General features: G+C 39.7%; 1 protein-coding gene across 1 annotated transcript in view; it reads left to right on the top strand.

The window, feature by feature from the left end:
• LOC136876018 (agrin-like) overlaps positions 1-16,714 on the top strand; it is a 207,435-nt gene that overhangs the window by 80,091 nt on the left and 110,630 nt on the right. The window contains exons 4-5 of the mRNA XM_067149627.2: positions 12,354-12,566; positions 15,723-15,817. Of these exons, the coding sequence (XP_067005728.2) occupies positions 12,354-12,566; positions 15,723-15,817 (308 nt within the window). The remainder of the gene's footprint in view (positions 1-12,353; positions 12,567-15,722; positions 15,818-16,714) is intronic.

The raw sequence follows: 16,714 nt of genomic DNA, 5'->3' as shown, positions 1-16,714 counted from the left end.
TTTCCTTGGCCAGGCTAAGAAAATTAACAACAAGAGATGGGCAAGTGATTCATTCCATCAAAGTGAACCTCTCGTATAGACCTAGTTTCAACACCTGTATGCTGCATAGCTGATGGCTGTTTGTTGATGGACATCCTCTTTTGTTACTACCCGCATTCTTTCCTTGTTTTACGAGCACCTCGCCATTTTTGACACGAATGTGGAGAAGAAAGTTTGCTTCCTGACATGGGAAAATCAGTGGGAGCGGAAATGCAGACAAACGCCACGCTGCCACAGCCCTGATGAGTTTTAGCCTCTCCAGCGAGCACTGATCCACTGTGGGAGCTTCCGATGTGGAGTACAAAGTCGACTACACGCAAGAGTCGGACAAGTTGTGAGTGTTGTAGGGGGCTGTAGACTAACCGGGAACTCAATAGCCTTATGCTTCAACCGCTGCAACAGTAGGCAACTTCTCTAACTTTTCCATATTGTGTGTAGCCGTTTTCGTACATTACAATGAAAGTTCCAAAAAGGGACCAGGTAGGCAACCCATTCTACCGTTCAGCAGCTGGTACAATAATGGTCCAGTGAAATGAATTACTTTTCTAATGCAAATTAATCTGAGTTATGCACTCCATTGTGTGTGGGTATGAATCGAACATGTTCGCTTACACCGGAGTCCTGTCTCGTATCTTCTTTGCAATATACAGTATCTTACTGCGTATAATATTGAGTATTGTACACCAGAGGAGACGCACAATTTCTGACAGGATTTAAAGATCCCCGGTAGACTTTCGTCTGGCCGGCGCTCCGCCTACTCCCCACCACTGCGATATTCCGTGAAAGTGTGTGAGAGAGAGAGACGGATATACACTGGCAGTCGCAAAATGTTGTTGTGGTGAAACTGTACTGATGAAGCAAAACCCAAGGTCACAGCCTTTGTAATACAATGAGAGTTATTAAGTAAAATGCAACAGCTACTAATACAGCGGTGACCAAGATTTTTAAAAGAAATTTATTTGTTGTATATCTGCGTAAAAATTGTTTTCTACACGAAGTAAATTACGCGTAACTTGCGCAAAATGTAACAAAGAAATTGCTTTGCCAACCCTCCCCCTGTCACGCATGTTTCATTGACAAACCTCACACCGAGTTTTATTTGTTTTAAAATCTTAGATCATAGTTCGGCTCATTGGCTGAATGGTTAGCGTTGAGATACAGAAGTTCACGGGTTTGATTTCCCGATAGGCCGGAGACTTTACTCGCGTTTCTTTAATTCTCTGGTTTTGGGACTAGGTATTTGTGATTGTTCCAACATTCACATAACACACCACACTACCAACAAACATGATATTATTTTGAGTCGCACGATTATGATGTGAATTTTTCACTTTGTAAATTTTCAATATACTCGTAATAACGCATACAAATTCGGCAGGAAAGATTTTTTTGTTTGTTTGTTTTTTTAGTTTATTACAGACTTCAGATTTGTATGCAGTTTAGCGTTATTACGTATCGCGTGAGAAAACTTTCATTTGCGCAATTCCAGCACAAGTGGGAGGGTAGCTTGTCGTAAAGACACTCCATGATCTTAGATTATCCGTGAACTCTTGCTGACAACCGGCCACGACGACCAAGCATACGTTCCTTAGATAACCCGCTCACCCTGTGCCATTTTGATTACATTGTTTAGAATTACTTTCGACTTACTTTAATTTCACGGGTTAGAGACAACAGAGTTGTCTAGTCACCTGTGTCATTAAATTGAAACAATTATTCATGAAAATGATTACGGTCAAACAATGCATTCCTCTTGTGTTTCTGTTTAACGGCCCATTCATAATGGTTCCATGTGCCGTGAAATAACTTTTGACTCCACCTAATTGGAGCTGACACAAGATTAGCGCGCGTTAAGCTGAACGGTAGGCACGAACGAGTTATTTTATAGAGGCATGTTCTCTAAACCAGCGCGCCCACTGTTCACATCAACTGTCAGGAAGAGTTTAAAAAGATCTCTTCAAGGCTGTCATGCAGCAACTCAAGAATTCTAACAGTGGAAATTCTATCCATTTATATTTAACATTCTCTCAAGAGCAAAAAAGAATATTATTCTGCTCTAAAAGTTGTTGCTTTATATAGAAGCTACGGATGGCCTGCAGCATTGTATAAAGTGCCGTTGGACATTTCTAAGTGTTAAAGTATTTATTGCAGAAAATTCGTTAGGAGTCGATGGAGAAATGATAGCAAAGACGTTTCCAAGTTCGATATGCTATGGACTCTACCAAACCCATGGCGCAAGAGTCTCGAATGGCCATAGCCTACCAAACGATCATTGCTCAGCCGGAACGCTTGGCTCGTATGGTTAGCACGACGAATTCTCTCAGCCGTTATTCTTGGCTTTTTAGACCAGGGCCGATATCTCACCGTCAGTCATCTCCTCAATTGTAATCACGTAGGCTGGATAGAGCTTGAACTAACATTCAGATCCAGCTAAAAGTCCGCGACCTAGCCTGGAATCGAATCCGGTGCCTCCGGGACAAGCACACGCATAACGATTGTCTTTAGAATACATCTATGTTTTCACTTATGGGTTCTGAGATGGCTGAAGAGAGCAGGTCCATAACCTACCAAATCTCCTTGCTGTCGTAAAGACTGGGAGTCATTTCTTCTCTGATGTTTTCGTTCTTTTCTACATCTTGTTCAAACCCTTGTGGAACCTCGTGGACAACACTTCGCTACGACGGCCGCTCAGCGTTGTATCCTCCCCGTTGCTGTTGTCGATATGACACGTCTCCGTATTAAACTTTAGAACATCACTACTTCCGTCCTCCCTGATTACCTTTATCACCCTAAATTGGATACATCAATTGACGAAGCGTCAAATCGATTCTTTTTTTATTTTTTTACTTTTTTTTAGATGTCTGTCCACCTAGTAGTTAAAGGTGAAAACTTTATATAGTTAATGTTCGGACTTCCGTTCTCAACTTGGTTTCGCGGGAAATGAATTTTGGCCAAATGACAACCCCTCAATCTGTTTCATGCCTTGTGGTGTTATTATGTTTGGAACAGTTTACATGATCAATTTATCATATAATTCTAACGATCTTCTGTTCTAGATAGTCGAAAAAATACAGACATCTGTTAAAGCGGTCTGTAGACGAATATCATGTGGTATTTTACATACCGAGTGAGTTGGCCGTGCGGTTAGGAGCGCGCAACTGGGAGCTCGCATCCAGGAGATAGTGGGTTCGAACCCCACTGTCGGCTGTCCTGAAGATGATTTTCCATGGTTTCTCATTTTCGCACCAGGAAAATGCTGGGGTTATACCTTAATTAAGGCCACGGCTGCTTCCTTCCCATTCCTAGGACTTTCTTGTCCCATCGTCGCCATAAGACCTATCTGTGTCGGTGCGACGTAAAGCAAATAGCTATTTTACAGAATAAAATCCTGTACTTAAATAAGCAATAACATTAGTCAAAATACAAAAAAATAACTTAAGGAACCCCAATAAAACATCAGATTACCAAGCACCATTATCTCACATTACGACAATATGTTTGAAATATCACTAATGTAGATAAATTAACGAGAAAATACATGATTTTTGTATGTATTACTTTAGATTTCAAGGAAATGTTAAATAATAGAAAGTATTTTGTAACGAGCAAGTGGCCGCGTGGTTTTGGTCACGTACCTATCAGCTTACATTCGGAAGATAGTGGGTTCGAACCCCATTGTCGGCAGCGCTGAAAATGGTTTTCGCAGTTTCCCATTTTCACACGAGGCAAATGTTAGGGCTGTACATTAATTAAGGGCAAGGTTGGTTCTTTCCCACTCCTAGGTCTTTCTTATCCCATCGTCGCCATAAAATGTCGGTGCGACGTAAAGCAAATTGTAAAATTAAAAAATTAAAAAGTATTTTGCATTTGTGTAAATATCTCGAAATCTATTTTTGGCGCTTGGCCAAGTGATGATGCATAACACTTGATTTGGAAATCATGCGCGCGATGGTGAATATTTTACAAAAAGCTCTTCCAAGATACCGATATGAGATCGACATTGACGGTCATGCCATTTTGCTCTAAACAGTTTTCTAAAGTAGTGTCGATAGTATTTTTCCAGATATCGTCAGTGTATTCTGTAAGTAACTTATTCCAAGTCTCCAAGTGCTGGTATTATAAACAGAGCGCATCGTCGTTACTCATTCGAAAACAAGGTTCCGTGCGAATTATGTCCCTGTAGTCACAATACTTGCTGCTCGATTATTTACTCAACTGTATGGAACATCAACATGTCACCAATATTAAAGGCTCAAGGATACTTTGGACAGAATCTATATTGCTCATGTAAAACCATTACATTGGAAATGAGAGTGTAATTAATCATGACTATTAAAACCAAACACATTCTAAATATTGTGTGAAAATTATTACTCTTGATTGGCTTTCATTGCAATTGCCATGAAGTGTTAATTATTCACACTGAACAAATATTATACGTCATGTAAATTAAAATTGCTTTACTTTTCTGACCAACAAAGAAAATATATAGCGTTAAAAACTAATTACAATATTTTAATATTAATTTGTCTCTCTGACAAGCTTTTGTTTCCATTTACGCCGAGCTTTATAAGAGATTCCCTTTTTCCTGTGCAACTGTTTTATCCTCTTTCTCACTAACAAACCCTGATATATTGATGTGCTGGAGTTTTCGCTCATGTTCTACACGTGTATGTTCAGAACACATACACGCGCATAACTATTTCGTACTTTCAGAATCCAAAGATTTATCATAATTCCGTTTCATTTCCTGCTCCCTCCTCCTACATTCTTCTCATATGTCACGGTTTGTACCAAAGAAAATCCCTATACTTCTTCCTGAACTTCTCTATTTCGTGTGGAAGAATCGAATCCATGTCCACGTTCTGAATGAACTTCTTTGTTATTCGGTAGACCACGTTCATCTTGTGCTTCTCTGAGTTCTGTCCCTTCCGCTCCCAAAACCTCTTCGTGTTCTGGCTTCTGGTCTCTCTCTCTGTCGGTCTTTCGAGGTCATCTGATGCTTCTCGGGTTTCTTGGAATCTTTGTTGTGTCTATTATTATTCTTTATGTGCCCGTGACTTCCAGGTGTTCTGTGTTAAGCCGAGTTCGTCTAGAGATTTTGTAACTTCCTTCATCCGGATCGTGGCCGTCTTGTGTGTTTTCGGACAGGGAACAGCAATATATTATCCGGTATTCACAACCAAGATTAAAAGTCGAGACAAGAAAATGACTTGGCAGCAGTTCAGATACAATGGCTATTAGAGCAAGTGGATTTTAATCTTGAATCAATGGACAGATCCGTGTGCATTGCGAGAGAAGAATCATTCCCCTTCCAATATCCAAGTCACCATGTACAGACCAACGCAAGAACATCTTCAGCCATTCCCATTATATATTTCTAGTTTACATGGTATAAAGGTGCTCGTCCTCACGAGATAAATCAACTTTTTGTAAGTATAGCGAAGCCCCAGAATCAAACTTGGGATAATTTGATAACAACCATTGGACGAAAAGTAGAGTGTTCAACTCATGATTCCAAGACCATAGGTTCTAACTGGGACGAGAGAATGGAACTCTGAATGTCGACCAATAATTCTGACTCTCTGCGTTATTTTTGGCATATTAGGACCTCTGTCCAAGAGACAAAATAACTACTCGTACTTGCACTCAGGAACACTGCGAAGTACCACTTTCACAGCTAGATAGCCGGCCTGGTTGTCACGAATATTATAGTCAAGGTGACAAGTCTGTATATACCGTGGATAGCTGGTTCTATTCCCGTTGGTGGAAATAAATTTTCACCATCAGAATGTTGATCGACAGGGCAGGAGATGTGATGGCATACAATTTCTGATCACTAGATTGTGTACAAAAGCCTGAGTTCACCTTCAATCCCCTCTATAGTGTTCACATGGAGCGTGGGCATATGACGTTGTTGATGGTGATTCGTCAGTCCGTCCGATGGAGACGTTAATCCACTCTACTCTATGTGCAGACACCGGGTTCCTCCCTCTCCCTACATCATCACCACACCCAGTCAGGCAGTTCTCCCATGGCCATCGACTAGATAGACCTGCACCAGACCTGTTCGTAGGTCACACGCAATCAGCCCCTTTACCGCTTCCATTATCTACGACCGAATGATGAGGCCTAATCCTTGGCTGAATGGTCAGAGTTGAGGCCTTCGCTTCTGAGGTGCCGGGTTCAATTCCTATCCGAGTTAGAGATTTTAATCGCGAGTGATTAATTCTTCTGACTTCTCTTGATATTCACACAATACACCACACTACCAACCACCACAGAAACACGTAATAGTGATTACATTCCTCCATACAGGGTTAACGTCAGGAAGGGCATTCAGCCGTAAAACAGAGCCGTATCCACATGTGCACCACAGTTTGCACCCGTGACTCCACAAAATGCGCGAAAAGCGCAAGAAGAAGAAGAAAAAGAAGAATGATATTCCTGACTCCAGTCCTATGTGTTACTGTAGTGACTGTTTTTATGGTGTGTTTTGCGAAAACGAAGAAGTGTATAGTGAGACAGAATCTAGTTCCCGAGCCAAAGGAATTAACAAGATGCGGCTAAAATTTTTGGCCTGGCCAGGAATGAAACCGGGTTCCTTTAAACCCGAGTTTGCAATCCTCATCATTCTGGCCAATAGTCAGGGCGAAAATGACAATGGTAATAGTAATCATTCCCTCTGCATATCCTTTTGTTTAACATGTTCTTTAAATTAATGTAGAGCTCTATATAAATTATGAGATTATTGAAATGATACGACAATGATCCAAAACAACAACTTCGGCCCTTCAATCGGTCAACGGGTCACAAAATAGCAAATGAATTAATGAAATTAAACAATAAAGCTACTTGTTAGTTGGAAATAAGAAAAAATGACGGCGTTTTATCTAAGTGACCGATAAGAAAACAAGTGAAAATGAACTGTTATCTCTATGTGTGTGGTTGTTTCTACCCGAACACAATTTCTGCTATAGGCTTAAAGAAACGCATGACCATTTGCCTCTCCTTTAATTTCTAAATGTATCGATTTTCTAGAGAGAAGTCGAACACATGTTATTTCATGAGAACTAAACAACTCCTTGCTGACTCATCCAAACGGTAAAATAATAACCAGACATTTTGATTTTCCGCCAACTTAGCTGCCTACTTATCAATTTTGACGTTCCGTTTGCCTCTACCAGATGGCAGGGAAACGGGTCTCTCTTGGGAATGTTTTAATTAATTTTGTTGAGTGAACACGAATCTCTTACATTCCTACGTCGTACGACATTAAGAACCGAAAGGACTTTTCTCTGTCGATGAAAAATCAACTGCCTCTACCGGATTTGAGCCCGCGATCTTCAGATCCGTATGCCGACACTCTAACACTGATCCACAGAGGGTCTATGTACAGTCCTCGACATATAAGAGCAGTCACTAAGAGAACAACCTAGCTCTTTCTCCACTATTAATACTGGAGGTAGTGATTTATAGTCATTTTCCAACTATTGGGTCCGATTCAGTGTCGGTAACCATACAGTTTAGGGACCCTACATGCCGATACGTCGTCTTACAGTTACCGTTCAGCTCGCATGTTGGCACTATGTAGTAATATTTGTATCGTGACTGGCAAGATTGTATGTACTGCCACTGCCGCATTGCTAAAATCACTACTCTTACATTTGCGGGTAGAAGTAATGCATATTTTCTTTTTCTGTCGGATTGTAAATATATTTGGATAACACCAGGTAAGTAGAATTGTGGCATTTAATAACGTGGTTGATGTGAAATGACGAACGCAGCATTTTATTAATACGGTCTTAATTCGTCCAGTTGTTCCTTTAAAGCTTACTGAAGAGAGAAGAAAACATTCACGCAAAAGAAAGGAAAGATATTAAGTAAGTTTTGGAACTTTTGAAAATCAGACTACAAAGATTTATTAAGATAAACTGCATCGTTCAAGACGTTTTATTATGTGGAGAATATATAGAGGTAGATTTTGTCAGAAAGGTTCTGGATGCGGTTGAAAAGGGGGCAGGGTGGCCCAGTATTACAGGAAGCATACAAACAGCAATTAAAAGATATGTACATAGAGGGTTGGTTGTATAAAATTAAAAACTATGCTGAGAGTGTAGGAATGGTTTATATTTGGTTTGAGACATGAAAGTGGAAAGGAGGTAGTAAGCAGAGAGCTCTGACAGCTAGAATTAAGGACATACAAAGCCAAATAATGGTAGAAGAATGTAGGAAAAAAGCTTCTCTTAGTTTATTTTATGAGGTTGTCGAAGTCTCCAATATTAAAATAAGGTTTGGGGACAGGAAGCGGAGAGAGGCTAATTTGGTGGCTCTTGGGGATATAAAGAAATAAGGCTTGGGGGATAAGACGGATGAATTACATTTGGTAGGGGCTTGTGGGGAAACAGAAATATTGATGAAAAAGTTCCTAAGTGACTTGATTATAAACATCTTCATTGATTTCGTCTTAACTTTCATTATTAACTTGGGTAAGGGTACGCCATTATCGACGCTTACATTGAGATTAGTTTGTTATGGTTATGTCTGGTGATTTTAATACGTAATTCAAAAAAAAAGAATAGGACGGTGATATTTTGCCGAGGACTATAGATGGTAATGTTATTTTTCCTAACATGAAATTAAAGGCAAATAAATACGCAAAGCAGCGGTAGGAATTGATTGATTACAATTTTATATTTTAGTTTTGAAATTCAGTTTTTAACTTATTATTATTATTATTATTATTATTATTATTATTATTATTATTATTATTATTATTATTATTATTATTATTATTATTATTATTATTATTATTATTATTATTCTTTTATCGATTTTGGCCAGCTGTGGACCACGTAAATAACTCCTCATGATTTAAACTTTCTTTGGCGCCAGTACTCCTTCATCCTCCTGCTTGCTGCTTCTTTTCTTTCAGCCGTCCATTGTTATTTTTTCTTGGTCGCTGTTTCTGGCTCTAGGAAACCCTTAAATGAGTGTAGCTTTTTTCTGAAGGTGGTTCTATTGCGGATGTCTTGATGTGTGATGTTCATTTCTGGCAAATCCTTCTTCGTGTTAACAAACCATTTTTCATAAGAGCTGCCTTTCCTATTGGGCTTATTGAAGTGATTAAAGATTTTCTTGGCAAGTCTGTCATCAAGCATTCTTGAAAAATGTCCAAAAAATTTAACTCTTCGCTTTAGAATGGCATGTGAAATCCTACTGCATGTTTTATATATTTCTTTGTTACTGCGTAATCGATATGTGTCAGTACATTTCTTTGGACCGAGGATTTTTCTTAGAATCTTCCTTTCCTTCTTCTCAATTTCTTCAATGTCTTTCCTGGTTGTTAATCCCAGGCATTCTGAAGCATACAAGCACTCCGGTTGAATTACTGCCTGATAGTGGCGTAGTTTTGTCCTAATAGAGATCGCTTTCTTGTTGTATGTGTTTTTTGTAAGGTGGAATGCAAGCTCCATTTTTCTGGCTCTCTCGCGGTTTGCTTCTTTATCAAGCCCATTTGGTTGTATAATCTATCCAAGGTGGTATTATTATTATTATTATTATTATTATTATTATTATTATTATTATTATTATTATTATCTGGCTTCTTGGATGAATTATCATCATTGAGGACTTAGTTTCAGAGGGTCCTGGGTTCGCTAGGGTTTTTGCTGCATCTGGTGAATTCCTTTGGCTCGGTGACAGAGTTTTTGTGTTCGTCTTAATACACACTTGTACATTCGCTCACAGTGCACTACGGTACAAACCACCACAGAAACATACAAAAGTGAATGCATCTCCCCATACAGGGATGGCACCAGATAGAGCATCCGGCCGTAAAACAAGACCGGGCCATCGTATGCCACGCAGATAGCACCCGTGATCCCGTCCGGGTGTGTAATAACCACTAGAAAAAGGAAGGAAGCAAAAAAATTATTAATTTTCTTTTTTTTTTTTTTTTTTTACAAGCGAATGGACCACTAAGGATCACGCTACAACTTCATTTCTTTCTCTTCGTGTGGAGTTTTCTCTGTGTCCAATACTCCTCCATGCGTTCGCTGGCCTGCTTCCGTTGTTAATCTGTCCAGGCTCTTCCGGTCTTCCTAGTTCTTCCTGCGGCTTGAACACTTTCCAAATTCTTCAGTATGTTCCTAAACGTATTCCTTTCTAACAGCTGGTCTTCCAAGATGCTTAACCTTGCCATATCCGTCTTCGTTTCCTTAATCCATGCTGTAGTGGTCTTTTTTCTCCAGAAGTAATCAAATATCTGTTTGGTAAGTCTGTTTGCGTTCATTCTGTATAGATGTCCAAGAAACGCCAGCCTCCTTTTCTTCATGGTCTCTGAGATTATTTCCACCTTCTGGTAAACTTCTTTGTTACTCCGAAGTTTCCATCCGCTTTCAGTTTGGACAGCTCCCATAATTTTTCTGAGGATTCTTCTTTCCAGGACCTCTAGCTTCTCCAGCTTGTTGTTCATGGACAGGCATTCACTGGCATACAGGCATTCTGTTTTGACCACGGTGTTGTAAACCTGGTACAATTATTATTATTATTATTATTATTATTATTATTATTATTATTATTATTATTATTATTATTATTATTATTATTATTATTATTATATCACTTTTCTCACACCCTGATGGAATCGCGAATGTGATCTTTGGCGCACATATGGACTTGACCCGGTCTTACGGCCGCATGCCCTACCTGACGCCAACTGTATGTTGAGGGATGTATTCTCTTGGATGGAAAATTTGTCTCCAAGAATCGTGGAAAATATTTCATTATTGAATAGACCTTGCCAGTCAGACAATGACAAATGAAAAACTGCCTACAAAACAAAAAGAAACCACTTTTTTCTTTGCGAAAATCAAATGATCATAAATATGTCTACCAGTCATGGCCATCCATCAACGGCTGCTCATTTCACATGACAACCAGCCATAAGACATAGCCTGTACGGCTGCTAGGCAACAATACTTTACATCACTGCCTGCACGATTGCTAGGTAACATGGTCTGACTATGCATCCATACCTTACATGACTGCCTGGACGGTTGCTAGGTAGCATTGTCTGACCATCCATCCACACATTACATCACTGCCTGCAAGGTTGCTAGGTAACATTGTCTGACCATCCATCCATACCTTACATCACTGCCTGCACGGTTGCTAAGTAACACTATCTTGACTATCCATCCATACTTTATATCACTGTCTGCACGGTTGTTAGGTAACATTGTCTGACCATCCATCCATACCTTACATCACTGCTTGCACGGTTGCTAAGTAACACTGTCTGACTATCCATCCATACCTTACATCACTGCCTGCACGGTTGCTAAGTAACACTATCTGACTATCCATCCATACTTTATATCACTGTCTGCACGGTTGTTAGGTAACACTGTCTGACTATCCATCCATACCTTACATGACTGCCTGGACGGTTGCTAGGTAACATTGTCTGACTATCCATCCATACCTTACATCACTGCCTGCACGGTTGCTAAGTAACACAGTCTGACTATCCATCCATACTTTATATCACTGTCTGCACGCTTGTTAGGTAACATTGTCTGACCATCCATCCATACCTTACATCACTGCCTGCAAGGTTGCTACGTAACATTGTCTGACCATCCATCCATACCTTACATCACTGCCTGCAAGGTTGCTAGGTAACATTGTCTGACCATCCATCCATACCATATATCACTGCCTGTACAGTTGCTAGGTAACATTGTCTGACCATCCATCCATACCTTACATCACTGCCTGCACGGTTACTAGGTAACATTGTCTGACCATCCATCCATACCTTACATCACTGCCTGCAAGGTTGCTAGGTAACATTGTCTGACCATCCATCCATACCAAACATCACTGCCTGCACAGTTGCTAGGTAACACTGTCTGACCATCCATCCATACTTTATATCACTGTCTGCACGGTTGTTATGGTTACACTTTCGTCACACATTTCGTCGCGTTACGTTACATGATTTTTCGGATGATCCCCAAGCCAAAAGACGTATTATTTATGTCAATATACCGGCCATGACCAAATACCAAGACCTTCGAAATCATTCTTTCAAATGTTTTCTCTCTTTGTATATCGTATTTCGAAGTGTGGTATACAGCATATTTCTTTACCATTCTTCTAGTGTTTAAATGGCATAATAACATTATCATCCGTGCAGTGATTTTCTTCGTAAATGGTGAAATGTGTTTTCACAGTTGCTTTACACCTTTCTGAAGCAATTGTATGTGTATTGTATTGATATCTTTGCATGCTACACAATGTTTCAGGTGGCATGGGTCCATGTAGCACGCACTCGTGCGATTTCGGAGCGCTCTGCGTGGAGAGAGCGGGACTTCCTCTGTGCGAGTGCCCCGTGTGTCCTGCAGAATTCGACCCTGTTTGTGGCAGCGATGGGATCTCGTACGGAAATGAGTGTAAACTGCGACTGGAAGCGTGTCAGCACCGGAGAGACATCTCCATACTGTACAAGGGTCTCTGCAGTATGTATCCATCTTGTTTCCATCCATCACAATCGTGCAAAGATTTCAGATAAGGCTTTCTTAAGTCAGAATTTACTAGCAGTAACGTTACATTTTCTCCTCGTGACAGCAATCTAAAGTGATCGCCGATCCAAGAATGCCCCTTAACTTAATAAAATTGTACAACCTGGTGTTTCAGCACTTGGAAATCTTGCTAGATTCATCCTGAGCCGCCCTCTTATTAGAGGTAATTCCTTCTTAATGTTCACATTTCACTTTTACCCTATATCGGTAACTAACGGCTTGGCGAATGTCCTTCACTAACTTGTTTAATTCCACAACTACTGTATTTTATCAGCGAACGGTCACTTTTAATTTCAACATTTAAATAATAGTGAATTAAATACCGTAATAGGTTTTAGAAAGACATCTGTCTGTCTATTAGATCATCAGCCCAGAGGCTGGTTGGATCCTCAAATAGCACCACCAAAGGTTATGCGGTTATAAGGAAACCCCAAAAACCAATGGCAGCACCAAAATGAGGCGTACTAGGCAAGATGAGGAGTGAGGTAGTTTGCAATTGCTTTTCTTACTGGGTCAGAAAGTACTATTGCAGCACGACTGACCCTATGAGCAGCACCTTTCATAACACTCAGATGCACTAGTCATGCTCCGAATGTCATAACTCAGCACTACCCATACCCCAGCAACGTCCATATTGTCACAGCCATGGATGTTGACTGGGACTTCGGTGGAAGCTACACGTTACTCTGGCCTGTGCCAAGAGATGGATGCAAAAGTACTGTATCCATCAAGAAATGACAGCAGGCAGTTGAAAGACATGAATTCTTAACTTAGGCTTACTTCTAGAGTTCTAATACTATTGTCAATTGTCACTGCACTGGGGAGTCAGTCGATAGGGAATCAACTAATGGTCGAACATTCACCTCTCCCCTAGCTGTAGCCGAGCATTATCGCCGTCCAGTACAGGACGTATTTTGTGACTGAAATTTTGAAGGCATTTCGGATAACCCGGGTTTCGGTTAACCCTAGTTCTGCTAACTTTTAACATACTTTAGGAGTTTTATACCTAATCAAAGATAACTGAAGAGTAAGGCAGTAATATGAAGTAAATACAAAATTATTTTTCATAAATACACAAACATACTGTACAGTATAAATGACTTTTAGGCCTACTGCTCTTTGTTAAAAGTAATACAAATAATAATATAATAATCGTACGGCCTCAGCTACCGTGTGCAGACATTTCAATTTGGCGCCATCTGGCTGTCTGCTCGTTAATTTCGACGTTTTGTTTTACTCAAGGCCCACCAGATGGCAGACAAAGTAAACCGAAACTCTCTAGGGCGTCTATGGCTGAGATTTAATGAATTTTGTCGGGTAAACACCAAATGTGTCACCAGAGATCTTTTACATGCCGACATCGTACGACATGGAGTACCGAATGGATTTCTGCCCTTACAAAATCCGACTACCTCTGCCAGGTTTGAACCCGCTATCTTGGGATCCGGAGGCCGACACCCTACCACTGATCCACAGAGGCAGCTGAAAGTAATATAGATAGCGTTGTTGTTGTTTTTGTTTGAACCATCAGCCCATAGACTGGTTTGATGCAGCCCTCCATGCCACCTCACCTATGCTAATCTTTTCATTTCTACGTAACTACAACATCTGCTCCAATCTGCGTGACATAGTTATACCTTGATCTACCCCTACCGTTCTTACCAACTACACTTCCCTCAAAAACAACTGAACGAGTCCTGGGTATCTTAAGATGTGTCCTATAATTCTATCCCTTCTTCTCGTCAAATTTACCCTAATCGATCTCCTCTCACCAATTCGCCAGTGTCTCTTTAGTCATGATTCGATTTACCCATCTCACCTTCAGCACTCTTCTGTAACATCAAATTTCAAAAGCTTCTATTCTCTTTCATTCTGAGCTAGTTATCGTTCATGTTTTATTTCAATACAGTCGTTGGATAATTCAGAACACATATTTTTTCAGTGCAACCGTTCTACTTCCTAGCAACAAACAGTTCTAAAAACAATAGCAGAATTGCACGAACCGCTACCAACTTTGCTCCCTACAAATTGCACCGCAGTGTACTCCGCTATATATAAATGTTTGGAATCTCTTTATAACACACTCCATGAACTTATTGTGTACATTTTGTGTATTACCTATTTGCTCTGTTTGTTTTGAGTGTATTTTACTGTGCTTTAGATAATGTATCCGAGTTGGCTGTATGGCAATCCCCAGGCCGAAAGTCAAATATTTTTTTAAGTACAGTGCCACGCTCCTGGCGAAGGTCTTCAAAAACATATTTCTAATTCCTACATCAATGTTCGAAGTGAGCAAACTTCTCTTCTTAAGAAAGGCTTTGCTTGTTTGTGCTAGTCTGCATTTTATGTCCTTACTTTTGCCATTGTCAGTTATTTTACTACCCAAGTAACAATACATATCTGCTTCCATTAAGTCTTCATTTCCTAATCTAATATTCCCTGCATCATATGACTTCCTTCGACTGCACTCCATTATTTTTGTTTTGGACTTATTTATTTTCATCATGTATTCCTTGCCCAAGACTCTGTCTATACCATTCAGCAATTTCTCTAGATCTTCTGCAGACTCAGATAAAATAACAATATCATCGGCAAATCTCAGAGTTTTGATTTCCTGTCCTTTGATTGTGATCCCCTTTCCAAATCTCTCTTTGATTTCCATTACCGCCTGTTCTATATAAACATTGATGGTAGGTATGGTAATGTTATTTACGCAAGAGTTGTAAGTTCTATTAACATTATCTGTGTGTGAGATTTCCCTGATGGAAAATTTTCTTAAACCTATTTACGCTCTCTATGATAATGGACAGCCCTCCATTTGTCACGGAACTAAGGCATTTAATCCATATCATGTCACGTGTCACTCGTTTTCGAGAGTCTATAGAACTAAACAGTGTTGTGTGAGAGAGATTTTAGAATGGATCAGAAGGCAAATTTCCCAAACACCTAGAGCAAATAAAATATGAAACTTCATGAATTACACTATTATAAAACTGGTTTAGAAAGTATAATACTACTTAACGTGAAATTTCTTCTTTCTTTCTGTGTAGCGCAACCCACGTCTTGGTTTTAGTCTGTATTTTAATGTTTCAGATGGCTGTGAGAGCCGGAAGTGCGACTATTACGCCATCTGTGAGAGTGACGGATCTGGAACTGCCAAGTGTGTGTGTCCCGAGACGTGTGTGGATGTAAGTAGACTACAGAGAATACATCTTTTAAAACAGAGAAATGCAAAATATCTGCTGTCGATTTTCTAGTGCTTACGTTTCATCTTTTTAGCATTTTTAAGATACGCTTTTGAACACAAAAGTCGATTAATTAACAAAGGTAGAATCTCCCGGGCAGCCTCAACCAAGAAATATTTAATCATGAACTATCTTTGTGAAACACGACCCCACAAGGTGTCGGAAAAGTGGAAGACGAAGAAGAAAATTAATGTTATTAACTCCTCTGATGAGGTTGACATCAGGAAGAGCATCCGATCGCAAAAACTGGCTACGAAGATTCATCTCACTTCATACCCGCCCCCGTAGAGTAACAGGACAAGGGTTGGACATACGTTATTATTATTATTATTATTATTATTATTATTATTATTATTATTATTATTATTATTAGTTTGATATATTTATATTATTTTAAAATCACCGAGCAATATTAAACAGGGTATTATGACCAGTGTGGTTATCGGTGACTGGGGGAGAGACTTCTTTTCATGCATTCATGAACCCATTCATGCATTCGTGCAGTCATTCATTCAGTCAGTCATGTATTCATCCATTAAATCACTTATTCATCATTCATAAATTCATTCATGCAGTATAAATATAATAGAATCAGGCAATTCATCCTGTCATCCATTCATTCATTTAATCACTCATTCGTACAGTCATTCAGTTAATTCGTAATGTCTATTGTAAGCTAAGGATAGCACTGTTCAGACTAGTGACACAAATAAATACTGGCACTAACACGAATGAATAGGGGTAAGATGCATATTGTCCAAGACGTTAACATTGTTACATAGTCAACCCATAGTACACGGTAACTGAATCCCATATGGAAAGGTTATAGCAGTATTATAC

This window comes from Anabrus simplex, chromosome 6, assembly GCF_040414725.1.
Source record: "Anabrus simplex isolate iqAnaSimp1 chromosome 6, ASM4041472v1, whole genome shotgun sequence".
Lineage (NCBI taxonomy): Eukaryota > Metazoa > Arthropoda > Insecta > Orthoptera > Tettigoniidae > Anabrus > Anabrus simplex.
This window is presented reverse-complemented; position numbering and strand designations above follow the sequence as displayed.